We start from the raw sequence: 19,815 nt of genomic DNA, 5'->3' as shown, positions 1-19,815 counted from the left end.
TAGTATCCATGTCAAACATAATCTTTTATTTTACATCATGTACTTTAAAAAATGCATGCTTTAAAACAGCTAGCCACTTTAATAGTTTACTTGACACCAAGTGAAATATAACAAAGTCACATTCACCTTTGATGCCAAATAAATATCTTCAAGTGCAAATAAATTGCTGAAAAAAATAGGAAAAAAAAAAAAAAAAAAAAAAAAAAAAAAAAAAAAAGCCAACCAAAAAGTAATTTTAACTTGATTACATATTTATGCCATTTATTTACAATGATTTGTTCCTAGCTATATTAGCAGAGTAATATAATAATAAATTACCTGGCCATATAATGAGCGAGGGAAGGGGGAGGAGGGACTAATTACAAAAAAATAAAGTAACCAGCTTTACTTTCTCTTTTTCATAGGGGCAGTTTCATCCTCATTCTCTCTTTTGCGCTTCATGCCTTTGATTTGCCTTCGTTTACTTTCTAATGCTCTTCTTTTTCGTGCAAGCTCTACACATTCAGCATCTATCTTCTTTCTTTGACCTTCTGCTTTCTCTTCTTCCTTTTCTATACGAGCAACTTCCTCATCGATTTCTTCTTCTTTCTTCTTTATTTCTTCAATTTCTTTATCCCTGTCTTCAAGCTTCTTTTTCCAACACACAACCTCCTCTTCTCTTTCTTTCTCTTTTCGCCTTCTCTCCTCCAACTCTGTCTTGAGCGCCTTAATTTCTTCATCTTTTTCAGTCATTTTTTGCTTTGATATTTCAATCTTCATCAACATTTCTTCTTCTTTCTCTAAAACCTTTTGACGTGAAACTTCAATCTGCAACAACATCTCTTCATATTCTTTGTTGGACACATGTCGTCCATTTTTTTCCCAGCAGCGGCGTAATTGTTCCTGCATCTTGACAAGGCTTTCTTTATAAAGACTCATTGTCATATGCTGTGATGCAAGAGGGTTCTTTTGTGGTAGATTTGATATAGACTTTGCATGACTTCCGTATTCCAGCGTGTTTTTTATATCTTCCATATTCTGTACAAAAGGATCGACGGTTGTGATAATAACTGTCTTGGTTCGACCACCCAAAGAATCTTTCAACAAGCGTGTCAATTTACTCTCTCGGTATGGGATGTGAGGTGCCTTATCTGCCAAGGAATTAATCACTCTTCCCAGTGTGAGCAGACTCTTGTTGATAGAGGCAGCCTCTTTGGCGCGTAGGTGTTCAGATCCAGAAATTTTACTGTTCTCAGAACCTGCGAGGTCTACAAGATTAAGCTTGCTCGTGTAGTATGCTATTTCACCCTTCTCATTCTTTCCTTCAAGCGTCACAGTAATAGTAAATATGCAGTGAGATCGGCTAGAATTCAAGAAGAAAGAAATGTTAGGTATAATGGGATTGTCGTTTTTTCTATTACCTTGACTTTTCATTGCAGTTCGTGGCTGCTGTTATTCTCTTCTTTACACCAGTCTTCATGATCTCAAGTCCTTGAGCAGCATTAATAATCAGCTCTTCATACACATTCTGTACTTTCACACCAGAAGTGCCATCCTCAAACACATTAAGGGCCTTACTGTCATCACCGTGATAAAGGAGATCGCGAAGCTCTTCATTATATAATTCAAGCATAGACATCTTTACCGTGCTTTGACATCCCTTCTTATTCAACTCGTTGAATAAGTTACAAATGATACGGGGTATTATTCCCGCATTCAAGGCATGCTTACCATTAGTACTTTCCAGATCGCCCTCCATTGTATAAGTCTTTCCCGTACCGGTCTGACCGTAGGCAAAAATGGTGCAGTTGTAGCCATTAAGAAATTCTTGGAGAACTGGATACCCTACTTGGTCATATAACTGTTGTTGTGAACATTCTTGGTAAAAAATATGATCAAATCTATAGATCGTATTGTTGGATGTTAATAGAATTTCCTTTTCAGATTCATTGACAGGCATTAAAGCAGAAGGACGCGTCAAACTTGATAAAATAGCTTTTGAGCTATGTTTGCCCCTATGATATAATGTATTTTTTTTTAAAAAAAAAGTTTAAAAGAGACTGTAAAAATTTACTTGCAACGAAGTACTACTTCAACGTTGTGACCCGTTTGGGGAGCAAGAGAATGTCTTTTAGGAATAATGGACTTTTCATGCGAAGCTTTGGATGGAACTTTTCTGAAGGCCTTTGAAACACCCTTAAGGGTTTTTTGAGTTGAACCACGTTGTTGGTTGATCAGCTTTGCTCTGTTCATGGTTCTGATGAGTGTAAGAAAAGGGCACAAAAAAAGGGAAAAAAAAAAAGTTAAAAGTCAGTGCCTGGATAAAGAAAATTTTAAATCAAAAAATTCTTGTTCCGCATCTTTTTTCCTTGCGGAAAAAAGCTCAACGACCCTGTACAGTAAGCGCAACGCCAATGGGCGGTTTTTTAAATAAAAGAGCGATCTCTGAAAAGTCTCAAGGGGCGGTTTTCTTTTTTACCAACTTTAAATGACCACATGTTTTTTATGAGGATGGACAGGGAAAAATTGTTGACGAAGAGGGGGCGCAATACAATGGATTGGGAAGAAGTAGACCTCTATCGCATAGATGCTCTAACTCGACTTAGGTTCTACTGCGAAAAGCAAGGTTTAGAAGCAAAGTCAACTGATAAAGGCTTAGATGTTGAAATGGAAGAAATTGCACTTAAAACAAAGTAGCAAATTAAGCCATATAAAAGCTACTCCAATGGACAGAAACTGCTCTTTGTCTATTTAATAAGGTAAAATTGTTCAATGCTGCTAAATCTTATAGATTAGCTAGAGGTATTGCAAGAAGGACAGCACAGTAGTGGGCGAAGAAACTCAAAGAGGACCAAGACTGGAATATCTTTGAAAAGCAAACCAACAAAGTTAATAGATCAATAGGATAGCATGAAGATTGGCACAGAATTCATTTAGTTAACCTTTATGATGATAACCCTCATGTCCGAGTCGTAGACACAGTTGCTTCACTTGCTGAAAAATCTGCGGGGTTTACGCTTAAGGAAACAAGTGTTAGAAACTTAACAACCGAATGCAACCTTTCATTTAAAAAAGAAACACCCGTTATCCGGCTCCTCGAAACGATTCAACCAAAATTGCAAAACGCATAGCGTGAGTTGAAGAACGGAACAAATCAGATATGGATTACCTTGAAAACTGCATTTTTGTAGTCGAACCAGCTTTTGATGTCAATATGAAACCTCTAGGAGGATGGTTTGCTAAGGATACACTAGCTATTGTGACCACGCCTAGTAACATTTTTTTTTTTTTTGTATGAGTATTTTATTGAAGTGCCGTCTTTAGACGTACACTGTAAGAAAACAGTTTCACGCCTAGTAACAGAGCAGAATCACATACAATTTTATGTGCGAAGTTTCAGAAAAATATGTCGTATCAATGGAACTTCGGGATCCCCAAGAGCACTCGTTTAAAAAGTTAAAGATTGATTTTGGCAATTGCAAAAGAAAAGCGCCATCCAAGCCAAAAAAAGCCTACCTCCAAAGGTATTGTCACTAGCTGTTACATGAAGTTTATTCAAAAAAATTTGGAATAAATGGGTTCCATTCCGGAAATTTAAGGAGACTGCATAGTAATGGATAATGCACCCATTCATACTGCCGATGCAATTGATAATATGATAACAGAGAGAGGATATAAGTGTGTTTATCATCCTCCTTACTCACCTGAGCTTAATCCTATTGAGAATTCTGGTCTATAGTTAAAAATAAGGTCAAACCTAGTCAATTTCAAGATTAGGAGGATTTAGCTACAAGAGTAGCCAAGGTATGTAATGCTGTTCCTTCTGAGAATCTTGGGGCTTTTGCTCAGCATTCAGTAAATGTATTCGAGAAATGTTTGAGGGGTAATCTAATTTAATAAACTGTTCTTCGGTTTTGCTGTTAAAAAGGATCTATTATTATGTAAAATAGCCGCTGAAATGTGTGAAACTAAATTTATGACGGTATCAATAGCCAAATACCTGACGGTTCTATTCTATTATTTAACCAGTCAAACAACTACAACTTTAATCTTTTCTCTTTTCTTTTAGTTAATTCTTCAAATTGAAATACTTATATATAACTTACCCGAACCAAATCATATTGATAAAGCCACATATTTCATTACCCATTGAGACTTTTCAGAGGCTTCTCTTTTATTTAAAAAGCTGCTCATTGGCATTGTGCTTACTGTATATAGCAACTTTATAAGTAGACGCTCCGAAGGAAACAATAAAATGGAAATCATGCAATATAAAAAATAGCTTAATCGCTGAAACCAACGTAGCAATGACAGAAGTAAAGTATTCATCATTATTAATTTTATTATGTATTATGGGGAAACTAACTTCAATAAAGCTGTTATCATTTTTACAATCTTTAAACAATCAAGTCACAAATTAGGAGTTTCTGATAACTTTTCAACCTAAATTATAAGTTCCTCTTCTTTTTTCTTACTTAATAAATGGTTGTTGTTAGTTATTGACTTCTTACTGTTTTCATATCATAAGTACCAAATACCTCATTCACAGCAGCTGATACTACGATATTTACCCCTACAACTTCTACACTATCCACTTCATACCATGCCACCACCATTTCTACAGCAAACGATACCACAAAAACAACCGAAGTCGAATCCACAGTAGATACTAGTGCTGCGGAAACTATTGTAGCTATTGCTATCATAATAGAAGATGTTGAAAACTCTGCCTTATTAATCCCATAGGTTTTCAAGGGTGTGAATGTGGCAGAGTTATTCACAAAATTCCAGCAAGCCGTCCAACAAGTATCGACCAGCCGCTTGTTTTTCATCGAATCATTCGTGCACGAGCTTTTGGCCTTGTCTAACATCTTTCTGCTATGCCCTGGCCAATACAGTCCATTGTGCATCGATATTTTTACTGAAGGCGTTCTTTATAATCTTAACAAGAAACTGTTGACTGAATGCCTGGATTTCAGCCAGGACATGAATGATGATGCATGTATGAAACTAAGCCGAATAGTCAACGGTATGGAATCAAATATACTTTCAAGGAATGGTGCCGAGATTGATCTTTTGATGCTTGGTAAGAGCCTGAGCCCCTTTGAACGACCTTTGGTGTGGGGAATTAAAGCTGAGTAAGCCATTTTAGAGTACGATAGTAGTGAAAGACGCCTTGTAATTTTGTTAAAAACTTAGCATCTTTTTAATAGAACGCGCAAACTGCTTCTGATGGCCATCAAGACCAAAAAATCCTTAGGCGAATGTGAACTCTTCACCATGTGTTTTAATCCAATTTTGCCTGCCTTGTTTTCCGATCCCGACAAAAACGCCTTCTTGCGATGGTCGAATGTCATAAGTGACGAAAGCGGAAAAATACGTCCTGATGCCACTATTTCCAAGATATGCCAACGTGATTTTGGACCAAGTCGTGGATATGGCGAAGCCAAGTTGGCGCGCCCACCAGCCATAACCATGCTCTATGTCACGATCTCCTGCGCTTAGCGACGTTAGCAAAGGATACCATTGATATGAACAAGCTGCAGGTTGCTTTCACTTCAAATTCACGGGTTTAATATCATTTGTTACTTGTCGCGCCTACGCCATGATGGAATGTATATCATGCAGGAAATCGGCCGGCTCGCGTTTCCACGCTCATTAGAAGAATTAGCATCCTTCATCAATTTAAAAAACATTCGTACCTTATTTATGGTAACTGAAGCGTTTCGGCGTTTGTGCCAACTTGTAAATGATGAAGAATTGTGGAAAACGAAACATAGTCCGACTTACCCTAATATCTATGTTAAGGATACATAAGATTATAATCACTTTATTTTAGTAAAAGGAATCGGATATGATCCTGAATAGTATGTTGATATAACTTGGAACCATTTATAGCATTAATTAATAAAAGTTTTTTATTAGATTTTTATATTAAGCTTTATTCATATTCACTTCACATAGTCAAATAAGATGACATTATGATATTTGGTACTTATAATATAGAAACAGTAAGAAGTCAATAGCTAACAACTACTATTTATTAAGTAAGAAAAAAGGAGAGGTGTTATGTTCTGGTAAAGTAATTGAGAAATAACAAAGATAAACCAAAGAATACTTTTTGAAGCTGAACTTTATTTAAGACAATCTTAATTGTTAAAAAGAAATCATTACAAAGTCTACCATTTATATTCTTCTATCAGTTGGCGGGTAAATGAGTAGTTATGAGCGTAGATCCAATCATTGACATGTTTGATTGAAGAATGATCACTGAATCGATTATGAAAATTTTTAATTCGTTGTTTTTATAGATCTTATTGTTCTTTAACTGACCTGGGAGATTTGTCCCGTCTTCATTGAGAGGAAAGATATATTTATATGAAATGCCTCCAGTCAGATCAAAGTTGACTAGGTACCTGATCCATTATTATTCATTTACAGGAATGATGAATAGTAAAGATCATGACTTATTTAGTGTTCATGTTTACTTTATAGAGTGAATCGAATAGTGATAGTTTTATATATAAAAAGAAGAAGAATATATTTTATTTAATAAAGATTTAAATTATTATCTTTCATCAATTTTAATATACTTCTTTTAGTTGTGATTATTCAATGTCCGTTATGATCAGACTCTGTTCTACAACAATAACAACATGAAAACGACTCACTACAAGGACAAGGAAAACTTACATAAACTTGGTGATAAGGTTTTGTTATTCAATCAATCTTTATCTTCTTCGAAGAAGCCGCGAAAACTCATGTTTGATTGGTTGGGTCGTTTTACTGTTACAAATGTAAGTTCCAAATCTACTGTCAATTTAAAAGATACACTTTCTGATAAGTCAATCATCAATTTACATGTTTCAAGACTCAAGAAATATATTGAATCAGCTTGAAGATTACTATATGTTTTATTTTCATTATCTTATACATTTTCAAATATTGTAATCTCATCTTTAGCTGAGGGATGTTGAGATAAAATCATATCTGTGTTTCAAATCAAATAAACTTATCCTTTTATTCTGCTATTTAACGGTTCTACACTTAAAACATTTCATCTGATCATAACGGACATTGAATAATTGATGTATCCATCATTCATAACTCGATATGAAAACAGTATTAATAAGCTACATGTAAAATATATCCAATAGATAGGCTACAGGTCAATTCGAATAATCTTCATTAAGGATAAGATGCTGCGTAATTGCACGGTTAAACTATATTAAATCCAGGAACTAAATCACAGTCAGCCGCAGTCAATCATATACGAGTATTCTATGACAAATACAACAATAGAAGAACACGTAACCCTTATCTATTTGTCATCAGCTATATCATACTCATTAATTATTAATCCATGACATGAAATATTATCCGTGTATGAAAAGTATAAATAGAGTACAATTTTCTTATTAAATAAAACAATCTCTTTATCGAGTCTCGTCCTCTCTTGTTCCTTTTATTCTCTTGGATAAATCAATAATCACAACTAAAAGAAGTATATTAAAATTGATGAAAGATAATAATTTAAATCTTTATTAAATAAAATATATTCTTCTTCTTTTTATATATAAAACTATCACTATTCGATTCACTCTATAAAGTAAACATGAACACTAAATAAGTCATGATCTTTACTATTCATCATTCCTGTAAATGAATAATAATGGATCAGGTACCTAGTCAACTTTGATCTGACTGGAGGCATTTCATATAAATATATCTTTCCTCTCAATGAAGACGGGACAAATCTCCCAGGTCAGTTAAAGAACAATAAGATCTATAAAAACAACGAATTAAAAATTTTCATAATCGATTCAGTGATCATTCTTCAATCAAACATGTCAATGATTGGATCTACGCTCATAACTACTCATTTACCCGCCAACTGATAGAAGAATATAAATGGTAGACTTTGTAATGATTTCTTTTTAACAATTAAGATTGTCTTAAATAAAGTTCAGTCTCAAAAAGTATTCTTTTGGTTTATCTTTGTTATTTTGATAATTACCTTGCCAGAACATAACAGTTATCTACTACTTCGAATGCCAAGTTCAATCTATTTTGCAAATCGAGTGTAAAGCTTTGTGAAGGTGACTGATAATGTTCATAGAGTTGCTGTTCACCAACTTTTACTAAAGGTGTCATGTTTTGACATGTCAATAAGATAACAGTCTTATCATTCTAAGCTAAATCTTTACAAATGAGTTTGAATAAGAATAGATCCTGATAATTGCCAACTGCCCTGAACAGCCAAGTTTCACTTTCATCTCAACAGTTGATTATTTACATCAGTTTATAAAATTTTTCTTATACATGTCAAATCATATCGGTCGTAACTATCTCTTGTCATTTAATCTCAGGTCTTGCTCAATTAATATAAATAGCCTTGAAATCTTTCTTTAATAAAAGTATTCGACTTTAGAACTATTGTTCGGTCTCGTTAATTCTTCTTTTTCATATTTTAAATACTTAAAAACACTTCAAAAGGGAACTTTGGGTGACGACCATGTACAAGATAGAAAGGTGCAAAATCAGTTCCTTCATGAAGAGTACTGTTATAGACAAATTGAATCATACGCAGATATTGATCCCATTCATTCTTTATGATTGCTTGATCAGTATAAGTCAAAATCATTCGACGTAAGGTAGTTATGAACCTCTCTACAATTCCGTTTGACTGAGGATGATAAGGAGGCGCAAACAGATTTTGAGAACCAAGCAATGAAGTAAGTTGAGTAAAGAACATAGAATTGAATGGAGGATCTCCGTCAGTTAAGATTTCTTGTGGTACACCATGTCTAAGCAAGAACTGATTAAAGAAAACTTTGGCTAGTTGTCATGTTTTGACATGACAATAAGATACAGTCTTATCATTCTAAGCTAAATCTTTACAAATGAGTTTGAATAAGAATAGATCCTGATAATTGCCAACTGCCCTGAACAGCCAAGTTTCACTTTCATCTCAACAGTTGATTATTTACATCAGTTTATAAAATTTTTCTTATACATGTCAAATCATATCGGTCGTAACTATCTCTTGTCGTTTAATCTCAGGTCTTGCTCAAACTAATATAAATAGCCTTGGAATCTTTCTTTAATAAAAGTATTCGACTTTAGAACTATTGTTCGGTCTCGTTAATTCTTCTTTGTTCATATTTTTATACTTAAAACACTTCATTTTTTTTAACGAATTCTGAACTACTGGCTATAATCAAGATATGACAGAAAAAGAGCAAACTTATGAATTATCTGTGCTTAATGAAAGTGCTATACCTAACAAGAGTGTACAAGAGAACGCTGAAGTATATGAGGACATAGAAATGGACAATGTGGGAAAGACACCTACTACTGTAGAAAGTTCTCAAATGGAAGACTCTCATGTGGACGCCGTCATGAATCTAAGGGTTACTCTGGAAAATCTTAGACAGCAAATAGCTCGTGCTGTCGTGGCTGGTGCTGCACAAGAAGATTTGTTGAAGTTGCAGGAGAGAGCAGTAAACATCCAAAACTACATCAAATTCCTTGATGAAGCTCAAGCGTTTTGTGTCCCTCCTCCTCCTGCTATTAGTGAGGCTTCCTTTAGTGCTGATCTCTCAAACAGAAATCATCCTCCTCGTTTGAACCACCTTATCCCATCGGATCTCCCAGTATGGCAGTGGCGTGGTAATGTCTGGAGAAAAGATGCTGATGTCCATGATTCAGTGGAAGACTTGCTTGACACTTTTTCATTGATAATTGAATCTAATGGCTTGTCTATCGACACTAGTTGGTCTCGTCTGGTTCCCATCAAAATGAACAGGGATCAACGATCATGGTTCAACGAAGTACTAAAAGGTCGCAACTTGGTTTGGTCTGAAGTAAGAAAGATCATAGTCAAGACGTACGCTGCACAGGACGTAGCACAAGAGCTAGAATATATGGACCAGCTCTTATCACTCAAAATGGTGTCAACAGAATCCATCGAAGCCTTCACCGATCGATTCCAAAGAATTCGCAGGGCAGCAAAGTGGGATGATGACATTAAGACTGCCTCCATATACAAACGAGCCTTACCAGCATTTTTGCGTCAAGAGGTCTCTCGCTCCTTGTTGAACCTAGGAAGAGATCAGCAAGATTCTGTCGCAAAAGTCGCTGCCAAGGCCAGAGTGGTACTGTCATCCAACTTGTGTTCCGAGGTCAGCCCATCACCTCGTCAAGACTCCGTCTCCGTCAAGTCTTCATCTTTGTCTCTCTCTGCAAATGGAACAGAGGCATCTAAGTACAACCCTAGGAACTCACATTTGTTGAGCAACTTACAGGGTATAACTAAGAAGTCCTCTCCCCCTGGCAACAACAAAAACAAATTTCATTGCGCCATCCATGGTTTGGCCAACCATCCTACAGACAAGTGCAACAAGTACAAGAATTTGTTGAGCCAAAGCTCTTCATCGGTGAGCCCTTCCCCCACTATCACCAATTCACCAATGTCTTTTGTCTCTGCTGCCAAGAATTGTTATCGTTGCTTGGGTAATGTCCCTTGGTCAAAAGAGCACGCTGCTCGCTGTCCTCGTGACAAGCCCCATTATGGTCCGAGTAAAGCCATTCGTTCTGCTCGCTTGGTTACTTCAAGTTCTAATGGTAGCAAGCTCAACCTCACCATCACTCCTCAAGCTAGGTCACAACAGGCATCTTCCAAGGTGTCTAGTGGTGATAGCAACTTGATGGACGTACAGTAGGTCACAAAACTGCTGCAAGGAATTGCAAAATTCAGGTTTTACAGCTGGTTGTCCATGGGTACTGCACCAAACTATCTCAAACCTTGACTGTTTGTACTGTTGTATCCACACAACTAATAAAGTGAACATTCATGGATAAACTTGGATACTACAGAATTATAGTCTAACCAGATCTCTATTAATAAACGTGAGAATTCTGCAATAGCCAATCTTGCCCTGTTGTCCTACCAGCGTTCTAAAAGACTATATCGGAACCTGATTACAACAACGGCAGTTCAATCCTATTCTATAATTATCGTTAGATCAATAGTTTAATTACTTCATTGTCCCTTGATTCGTCAAGTAGACAGCGGCTATTGATTATCCACTATCCTTCCTTATATTCCATATCATTCTTTTAACCGATCAATTGAAATAGCGGTAAAGACCCAGACATTCAAAAAGTATAAATACCCTCAATATTTTTTATTAATAAAGTCATATACATAATCTTTAGTTTCACAACTATCGTCTTTTTGTAGTTTTTGTCTTCTATTTCATATTTGGCAAAACACTTGGTTTTAAAGCTACACTGAAGAAAAGCAAGCCATTTTTGAGTGAGCAACATCAAAAGAACCGCCTTAACTGGTGCAAGGAGCATCAAAGCTGGACTGTTGATGACTGGAGGAAGGTTATCTTTTCTGACGAAACAATAATAAGCATCTTTGGGCCAAACAGCAACCCTTACACTTGGAAAGAAGATGGGGCAGTAAGCAGACCACACCAAATAAACCAGACATTAAAGTACGAAGGCGGATCCCTGATGATGTGGGGTTGCATGACAGCAAAAGGGGTTGGTTATGCTTGTCAAATCTTTGATGGTAATATGAACTCGCAAACCTATACCAATATATTAGGAACCACATACAAAGATACATTCGATTACTATGGCTGAAAACATAAGGACGTCATTTTTCAACATGACAATGAACCTAAGCATACCTCCAAACGTACTAAGAGATGGATGAAGCGAAAAGGGGTACAATTACTGCAGGACTGGCCAGCACAAAGCCCTGATCTCAACCCTATAGAGCATCTATGGAAGCACTTGAAGCACAAGCTACATACAGTAAGTCACAAAACTGCTGCAAGGAATTGCAAAATTCAGGTTTTACAGCTGGTTGTCCATGGGTACTGCACCAAACTATCTCAAACCTTGACTGTTTGTACCTCAATAGAAAGTGCATTTATTCGTCGATTATCGGATATGGGCAATGGTTATTGGTGGAATTTGAGATCGCTAAAGGTAGTATTATGTGTTGTAAACATAGTTATTTTCTATAAGATATCAGTTGTATTAAAATAATAACGATACACAAAGATTAAACTATGATTGAACAATTCCACACTTTTCCAAATTTAGAACAATAAGATCAGTATTTGTCATCCTAGCGAGTCCAATCAATTGTCAACCCCAAAAAGTAATTAGATCAAAGTTAATTGACTGGTTATTATTTCTATTGTTCAATTTCAGATGCATATATTAGAACATCGACAAGCTTTAGCTTAATCATTGGTTCTTCAGCACGACATCGTTGCCGAGTCTATATCTTTTATATCTACGCTCACAAAGAATATAAATAGATGCCAACCTTTTATCCATTAAACGGGACTCTTTTGCAATATAAAGAAATCTGCAATAAAGAAGGATTTTAATTTTATATTGCTGCTATTGTTTTTTTGTTTAATTTTTTATTTAATCTTACGATTAAAACATTATGAACATCCGACATTTTTTTACTTGTTCACATATGTTTTAAATGACGAATTTTAATACGACCCAACCGGTTGCTATCATAATTTTTCACATTCTTGACATGATTAGAATGATGCTAGTATATAAAAGCGCTTACAATTCCTTTATTTTAAATTTTATATTCCCTTATTTAAATTATTTCTCTTTTTTACCCTATCGTCAATCGCATGCCTAAACGGCTGTCAGAGGAGAAAATAAACGATCACAAACAGGCATTAACCGCATCCACATCAATGTATGATATTTCCAAGGAGCCTGGATTACATTAATCAACTGTTAGTAGATACTCTAGACGGCTGTTTTCAAGTAGGACAGTAAACACAGGTGGTAGACCTACAGTAGTCTCCAAAGTGACGAAGCGGTTAATCAAAAGAAAAGTCATAGAATGGGTTCTAAAGGCTTCTAAAGAGATGTACCGGGAGCTGGTTGGATTTGGCTATGATATCTCATACCAGTCAGAAATTAACGTACTGAAATCAATGGAGTTCCATTTTCTGATAGAAAAAAAGAAGCCATTTCAGACAAAAACGCATACGTAGCATCAGTTAGAACGGATCAAGGAGCATCAGGATTAGGCAATGAGTGACTGACAGCAAACAGTGTACTTTAATGAGACCAAGCTCAGCGTATAGGGCTTTGATGATGCTGATCACTATTGGAAACGGCCAAGTGACCTTCTTCAACATCATGACCTGGATTTTGCAATCAATCACGGAGCTAGCAAAATGATGCCCTGGGGTTGTATAATCTCTGAAAGACCAGGATATGCTTGCTAAATTTACGATGGAAACTTGAACTCGGGTGTTTATCAGCATATTTTGAACACTACGCTTCGTGATACTATGAAGTATTACAATTTCGACTGGTCCAACATTTAGTTTTAGCATGATAATAACACAAAGCACAAGGCATAATCTACAATAGCCTAGTTATGTAGTCACCAAGAGAGCTATGTTAACTATTGGCCAGCTTAGATCCCCGACTTAAATTCAATCGAGCACGTAGGACATCAATTGAAGTTGAAATTCAACTATTACGAATATAGAGCAAAGAACATGGATGTGTTTTGGGAACGAGTTGATGAAATATGAAATGACTTCCATAAAGATCTTTGCCAAGGACATGTACAGTGACTCCCAAAACTGTCCCAATGTTTTGTAAGTTTGTCTTTTACCGTCAATGGTGCGATTACTGATTGCGTAAAGTATGCCTTGTTGTACCTCATTTGAAAGCTGTGGTGGTTTACATGTACGTGGTACAGACTGCTTCTCAATTGATGTAGCACAGACGGAGATAATGAATGTAAAAAATGACCGGTGCATTGGGACAGTTTTGGGAGTGTGGAATAGGCGTGTTATTTCTCTCGATTAATAAAAGTAATAAAATAAGTCGAAAAATCGATGAGTCTCTTGAACCTCTTTATTGAGTAAGGACGAGAGAGCGAGCCCATACAATACAAACTACGTCTTAGAATATAATAATGTGATTTAGGGTCCGAGGTAGTACGGTATAAATTGTGTGGGCTGTTTATCGTATATAGCACTTTGGGCTATATATGATATACAGTCAAATTATTAGTTGAAGAATCTTTTGAGTGATCTCACACGACATTAAGAAAATTATTAAGGTAAATACGACAGGGAGCATATTGAAAAAATCAGAATATCTATAAAATATCCATCCACAACTTGCATACAATCACCAAACTGAATATATTAGCGCCACAAACGTATCCGATGTCCTAATTATTATCTGCTGGGATTTAAAGCTCCTACTCGGCTATAACTCGCTCATTAAATCTCAACGTGAAACAAGTCCCAGAAGATATGGTACAGTGCCTCACAAAACCCTTCAAGTGTTTTGGTTTTTTTCGTTTTTTGCTTGTCACCGAGTATTAAGTACAGCAATTGGTAGCATGCCATACCTCATTTGAAAGCCACGATGATAGGGTACTTGGATAATATTTAAACTCCGAGTTTCATGTAATGACCGCGGAGTAATAGCATTTTAAAAACAGGCACACACTTGAAGGGTTTTGTGGGATTTAAAAAATTTCAAGTTAATGTCGTAAAAATCATCATAAATGTCATAAAAGTGTGGCTTATTAATGTTTTATGTAAAAGTCTTTTGCTTTTTACATTTTTCTATATTTTTTTTGCTTTTTTTTTAACATTACCCAATTAAGTGACATGCGACCAATTAGCAATGACATTCAGAACAGAATTGTTCAACTTCTTAAAGAAGGGGTTTCTGGTGAAGAAATAACAAAAAAAGACTAGTGTTAGTACTGGAACAGTTTCAAAAATTCGAAAAAACCACGATTTGGGAGATTTAAAAACTAATGGAGGCAGACCATGCCTAATATCGACATTACTAGGTCGGCGAATCTTGCGAAATTTCAACTCTGGCAACTACAAAAATGCTTCAGATGCTGCTAGAAAGCTGTTGGAAGATGGTGAAAATATCAACGCACAGACTATACGACGTTTTTTAAAAGATTCAGGTTATGCAGCAATTCATAAGCCTAAAGTCCTACCTTTGACGAAGCACCATATGAAGGAAAGATATGAATTTGCCCGTGCACATCTATCATGGACCATCGACGATTGGAAAAAAGTAATTTTCAGCGACGAAACTAAAGTAAATAGAATTGGTTCAGATGGTTTACAATGGACTTGGACCAATGGCGATAAGTTAAAAGACTTTCAGGTTCAGCATATGATCAAGCATGGAGGAGGCTCATTGATGCTGTGGGGCTGTTTAACATGGCATGGTGTTGGATACCTATCCAATATCAAGGGAAGCATTAATTCTGACTTTTACATTGGTATTTTAGAAGATGAGTTAATGAAAACGATTGATTGGTATGATCTTGAAAAAGAAGATATTATATTCCAGCAAGACAATGCTAGTATCCATACTGCTAAAAAAGTCTCTGAGTGGCTGGACAACAATAATATTACTGTATTAAGATGGCCTTCTCACTCTCCAGACTTAAATCCTATTGAGAATCTTTGGTCAATTCTGAAAAGACGCTTATTGCAGTATGAAAAGCAGCCTGACGGAATGCTTGAGTTATGGTCAAGAGTAGAGAACGTTTGAGAGTCAATTACTCAGAATGAGTGCCAAAAACTCATAGAAAGTATGCCTGAACGTATTAAAGCAGTTTACAATGCAAAAAGGGGTCATACTAAATATAAATTGTTATAAAATAAAAATCCCACAAAACCCTTCAAGTGTGTGCCTGTTTTTAAAATGCTATTACTCCGCGGTCATTACATGAAACTCGGAGTTTAAATATTATCCAAGTACCCTATCATCGTGGCTTTCAAATGAGGTATGGCATGCCACCAATTGTTGTACTTAATCCTCGGTGACAAGCAAAAAACGAAAAAAACCAAAACACTTGAAGGGTTTTGTGAGGCACTGTATATATATGAATATTTTTTTTTTTTCTTTTTAGCTTTTCTTATTTTTTTTTTTTTTTTGACTTTTTTCATTTTTCAACTTTTTTCAATTTTCGACTTTTTTCATATTTTGACTTCTTTCACTTTTGCTTCGTGTGACCTCTTTATTCACTTCTATTGTCACAGTATGTTCCTGGATTTAAACTAATTGGAGAGAGAAAAGTCGAATGCTGCCAAAGTTTGCTGCATTGTGTTACAACACCAAGAATTGAATTTTCTACATTCGTTGTGCTACAGTGTTACATTCTAAAAATGTAACAAAAGACGTGACACTACAATAAAAACATGAGCAAACCTTCATAAGGTGAAAGGCCATTTCAGCCCGACGGGGGGGTCGAACCCCCAACCTTGAGATTAAGAGTCTCACGCTCTACCGATTGAGCTAGCCGGGCTCCACTTGTTTGTCACGACCTTCCTAAAGGAAACCCAGCCAAACAGCGGACCATCCACTGCAAATAATGTAGGGGCTTTGACGTAGAATTTTAACAGACCTATCAATCATCAATCCGGAGATTTTATAATTTTTTTATGAGAAATCATTATATCTTGCTGTATTGCACTTTTTTTAATTTTGAAAAAAGATTTAGGTGCGAAAAAAATAAAGAAATTTATTGATATTTTTGTTTTTTTTTGTAGGGTAAGTATTCATAGAGTTATTCATGTTTTAAAAAAGCGTCTTTTTTTTTCAAATGATCTTTTTTTGGAAAGCCTGTTCCCCTCTATCGTTTAAAGACCGATGTCTTCTTTTTTTTTATTTTGCTCAGAAAAATACATATTAGGAAGGCAGTCTGTGGTTTTTAGCTTAGATCATTAGAAATGTGTAACAGAAAGTAACAAAATAGTCGTGTTTGGGAAAAAAAAAGACTTGGTTAAAAAAAAAGACTTGGTAAAAAAAAAAAGACTTGGTAAAAAAAAAGATTTGGTAAAAAAAAGTTTAAGTAAAAAACAGTTTAAGTAAAAAAACAGTTTAAGTAAAAAAAAACAGGGTCTAGCAATAGAAAGTTCATTGTTCAAATGAATACAATAATCTAAGAGCGAATATACTTTATAGAAATGCAAATACTTTTACATTATAAAAAAAGAATACGTGTATATTCTAAAAGAATAAAAAAATAAAGAAGCTCTGCTGACATTTTGTTACAAGGCAGTTATAATTAACAAATACATACAAAACTTTTTGTTTATCAAATAAATATATTGCTTTATTATTTTTTATGACAAATATTGTAAAAGAATATATGCTTTTAAGCTTATACTAGTTTATTACTTACTTTATGTTTGCACATGTGCGTAATTTGCCATTAGCCATTAGCCATTAGCCATTAAAGATGTGGGGCAATGACAACTTTCTTTACCAAAAAGAACTTTTTAGCAACAGGCAACAATATAAGTCTGTTATTCTTATAGTTTCTTTAAGTTGGAAAGAACAACTTTGCTCATGAGGTTCATGTTCGTCATCCGAATGTGTCCCATTAGGAATTTATAATGTAAAAAAAAAGGACATTAGTTTTAATCACTATTTTTTTTTCTTATAAACTTACATTTGGCCAGTGCTTGGTCTTTTCTTTTTATCTTCTTTAATTTTGGCATCTAGTCTATTCCATGAAACAAAACTAGGGAGAAAAAAAAAGTTATTTTACTGCCTTATTTCATTGTTTAAGCACCGACTGTTTTTGCAAATTTAGTATTCCTTTTTTATCAGGCACGTTTTTTTTTCTTCCTTATTTCTTTACAAAATACTAAATTCTTTAAAATGAACAACATGAACAACACCAAAATCGCCTGCACTTGTACCGAATGCAGCATGCATCCCGGTGGATTTAGAAGACTCACCAAAAGAACTGTTCTTAGCCATAAGCGTTTAGACAGAATCAGAGGAAGAGGTTTTAGTTTTATTTTTTTTGTATAAAGGCACTCGTGTTAATGTAAAAAAAAAAAAAAATAGAGTCTGGAAGACAATCAACCGAAGTCATGCAACAATCAGCAGCCATCCATGAAACCGAAAGTGAGCATACCACCTTTGAAGGTATATTTTCAGTCAACAAAGCATTTTATATTAGAAAGATTTTATTTATTGAAGTGTATTTTGCAACTTGTTAGACCACATGAATGTTGATGGAGAGGAGGAATTGAGCCACGAAGATCAGCTCAAGCATCTTTTGGTGCTTTACGTGGTTCTTTTCCAAGCAAAGCACCTCTCTGTGCAAGCTGGTGAAGAGTTATTAGCCTTTCTTTCTTTCTTTGTTCGTGCTCTTGGCCATGGCATGGAGATTCCAACAAAGATCTCCACAGCTCGTGCCATGGTCAACTACTCGTCTGCCATCAGTGGTGTCTCCCGTTTTCTTGTCTGTTCCCTCTGCAGAAGCGTGTACACCATGGGAAGTTTGCATGCCCGACAATGCTCCTACGTCAGGTTTGCAAACAACCCTCACCGCCAAGAACAACCATGTGGTAATCCTCTTTATGTTGGAAGCACCGTCAAGCCTGCCCTTGAATATCCTTACAACTCAACTTTGGAAACCTTAAAGAAGTTTTTTGCTCGTCCTGCCTTCGAGTTTCAAATTGAGCAGTGGAGAAGTAGATCGGTGGAAGAGGATGTTCTTTACGACATTTATGATGGTAGAGTTTGGGGCCAGCTTGCTGACTCAAATGCTCAGCCATTTGTCAACAAAGAAAGGTCGCTGATGGTGTCGTTGAATGTGGACTGGTTCCAGCCTAGTGACGGTATGCACTACTCTTGTGGTGGTGTATACCTAACTATCAACAATCTCCCTAGAAGTTCGAGGATGAAGACTTCCAACATTATCCTCGTTGGCATGATTCCTGGTCCTGGCGAACCCACGGATGACCAAATTCAAAACTTCTTGCGGCCAATGGTGGATGAGTTGATTGTCCTGTACGATGGTGCGGTTATACCCACCTATCAATGCCCAAATGGTGTGCTTGTTCGTGTTGCTTTAATGTCAGTCAACTGTGACATACCTGCAGCACGTAAAGTAGCCGGGTTTATGGGGCAGTCAGCTCATAAGGCTTGTAACAAATGCTCAACTGTCTTTCCAAGAATCAGTACTGGCGCCAATTCATCCAAGCCTGATTTCTCCAACTTTGATGATGAGCATTGGGTAATGAGGGACAGCACCCAGCAAAGACGAGAGGCGTATGACTGGCTGAACGCGACCCATATCACCCAGCAAAAGGCATTGCAGACAAGTACGGGGAGTAAATGGAGCGAGCTTCATCGACTTTGCTATTTTGATGTGGTAAGATTGACAACTGTGGATCCAATGCACAACTTGTTCCTTGGTACACCAAAGAGGATGATTGAAGTTTGGGAAAGCCGTGGTTTGCTTACAGTAAATGATTTCAAGGCAATGGCTGATGAATCAAATTCAATTCTCATTCCTTCTCAATACTGCAAGATCCCTAGATGTATGTAACAAATATAAAAAACTTTAATTTATGTTCAAGCTAACAATTTTTTTTTTTAAAAAAAAAAGCCAAGGTTGAAAGTTCTTTCAGCAATATGAAATCTGACGAGTGGAGAACGTGGTGTGTTGTGCTTTCGCCTTTTCTCTTGAAACAAAAGCTGACAAGAGAGCACTTCGATGTTTGGATGCAGTATGTTGAAGCTGTGAAGTTGGTCACCGGCCCCTTGATTACAGTTGAAGACATAGAAATGGCGCATTCACTTTTTAAGAATTTTGGCAAGTCATGTGTTCAATTGTATGGAAACTCTATGACAACCCCCAATATGCATATGCACATGCATCTGAAGGAATGCTTTTTGGACTTTGGTCCTTCTTATGCCTTATGGCTTTATGGTTTCGAACGCCTTAATGGTAATATAAAA

General features: G+C 36.0%; 10 protein-coding genes and 1 non-coding gene across 11 annotated transcripts; 6 read left to right on the top strand and 5 right to left on the bottom strand.

The window, feature by feature from the left end:
- Positions 1-78: 78 nt before the first annotated feature.
- Positions 79-2,232, bottom strand: RO3G_11418 (uncharacterized protein; the record flags this gene model as incomplete). Its single annotated transcript, XM_067666002.1, has 5 exons — positions 79-166; positions 319-355; positions 465-1,342; positions 1,401-1,994; positions 2,054-2,232. The coding sequence occupies 5 exons, from the start codon at positions 2,230-2,232 to the stop codon at positions 79-81; spliced, it is 1,776 nt and encodes a 591-aa protein (XP_067522103.1).
- A 300-nt stretch (positions 2,233-2,532) lies between these two features.
- RO3G_11417 (uncharacterized protein) lies at positions 2,533-3,110 on the top strand (the record flags this gene model as incomplete). The annotated part of the gene is made up of 3 exons (XM_067666001.1): positions 2,533-2,672; positions 2,771-2,781; positions 2,917-3,110. 3 exons carry the CDS (start codon positions 2,533-2,535, stop codon positions 3,108-3,110), a joined length of 345 nt encoding a protein of 114 aa, XP_067522102.1.
- Positions 3,111-3,766: 656 nt separating this feature from the next.
- On the bottom strand, positions 3,767-4,115 carry RO3G_11416 (uncharacterized protein; the record flags this gene model as incomplete). Its single annotated transcript, XM_067666000.1, has 2 exons — positions 3,767-3,910; positions 4,086-4,115. The coding sequence occupies 2 exons, from the start codon at positions 4,113-4,115 to the stop codon at positions 3,767-3,769; spliced, it is 174 nt and encodes a 57-aa protein (XP_067522101.1).
- A 1,096-nt stretch (positions 4,116-5,211) lies between these two features.
- RO3G_11415 (uncharacterized protein) lies at positions 5,212-5,484 on the top strand (the record flags this gene model as incomplete). Its single annotated transcript, XM_067665999.1, has 1 exon — positions 5,212-5,484. The coding sequence occupies one exon, from the start codon at positions 5,212-5,214 to the stop codon at positions 5,482-5,484; it is 273 nt and encodes a 90-aa protein (XP_067522100.1).
- A 3,824-nt stretch (positions 5,485-9,308) lies between these two features.
- RO3G_11414 (uncharacterized protein) lies at positions 9,309-10,703 on the top strand (the record flags this gene model as incomplete). Its single annotated transcript, XM_067665998.1, has 1 exon — positions 9,309-10,703. The coding sequence occupies one exon, from the start codon at positions 9,309-9,311 to the stop codon at positions 10,701-10,703; it is 1,395 nt and encodes a 464-aa protein (XP_067522099.1).
- Positions 10,704-11,780: 1,077 nt separating this feature from the next.
- On the top strand, positions 11,781-12,043 carry RO3G_11413 (uncharacterized protein; the record flags this gene model as incomplete). The annotated part of the gene is made up of 3 exons (XM_067665997.1): positions 11,781-11,811; positions 11,921-11,988; positions 12,035-12,043. The coding sequence occupies 3 exons, from the start codon at positions 11,781-11,783 to the stop codon at positions 12,041-12,043; spliced, it is 108 nt and encodes a 35-aa protein (XP_067522098.1).
- Positions 12,044-12,487: 444 nt separating this feature from the next.
- On the bottom strand, positions 12,488-13,014 carry RO3G_11412 (uncharacterized protein; the record flags this gene model as incomplete). The annotated part of the gene is made up of 4 exons (XM_067665996.1): positions 12,488-12,574; positions 12,651-12,677; positions 12,836-12,934; positions 12,970-13,014. The coding sequence occupies 4 exons, from the start codon at positions 13,012-13,014 to the stop codon at positions 12,488-12,490; spliced, it is 258 nt and encodes an 85-aa protein (XP_067522097.1).
- Positions 13,015-15,051: 2,037 nt separating this feature from the next.
- Positions 15,052-15,600, top strand: RO3G_11411 (uncharacterized protein; the record flags this gene model as incomplete). Its single annotated transcript, XM_067665995.1, has 1 exon — positions 15,052-15,600. One exon carries the CDS (start codon positions 15,052-15,054, stop codon positions 15,598-15,600), a length of 549 nt encoding a protein of 182 aa, XP_067522096.1.
- A 684-nt stretch (positions 15,601-16,284) lies between these two features.
- RO3G_19136 lies at positions 16,285-16,357 on the bottom strand. Its single transcript has one exon. It is a non-coding gene; the product is annotated as a tRNA-Lys (tRNA).
- Positions 16,358-16,993: 636 nt separating this feature from the next.
- On the bottom strand, positions 16,994-17,820 carry RO3G_11410 (uncharacterized protein; the record flags this gene model as incomplete). Its single annotated transcript, XM_067665994.1, has 4 exons — positions 16,994-17,008; positions 17,321-17,357; positions 17,507-17,578; positions 17,699-17,820. 4 exons carry the CDS (start codon positions 17,818-17,820, stop codon positions 16,994-16,996), a joined length of 246 nt encoding a protein of 81 aa, XP_067522095.1.
- A 116-nt stretch (positions 17,821-17,936) lies between these two features.
- Positions 17,937-19,402, top strand: RO3G_11409 (uncharacterized protein; the record flags this gene model as incomplete). The annotated part of the gene is made up of 2 exons (XM_067665993.1): positions 17,937-17,991; positions 18,066-19,402. The coding sequence occupies 2 exons, from the start codon at positions 17,937-17,939 to the stop codon at positions 19,400-19,402; spliced, it is 1,392 nt and encodes a 463-aa protein (XP_067522094.1).
- Between the last annotated feature and the right edge of the window lie 413 nt (positions 19,403-19,815).

This window comes from Rhizopus delemar, genomic scaffold, assembly GCF_000149305.1.
Source record: "Rhizopus delemar RA 99-880 supercont3.9 genomic scaffold, whole genome shotgun sequence".
Taxonomy (NCBI): domain Eukaryota; kingdom Fungi; phylum Mucoromycota; class Mucoromycetes; order Mucorales; family Rhizopodaceae; genus Rhizopus; species Rhizopus delemar.
Note: the sequence above shows the minus strand (reverse complement) of the source record. Positions and strands in the feature narration are given on the sequence as shown.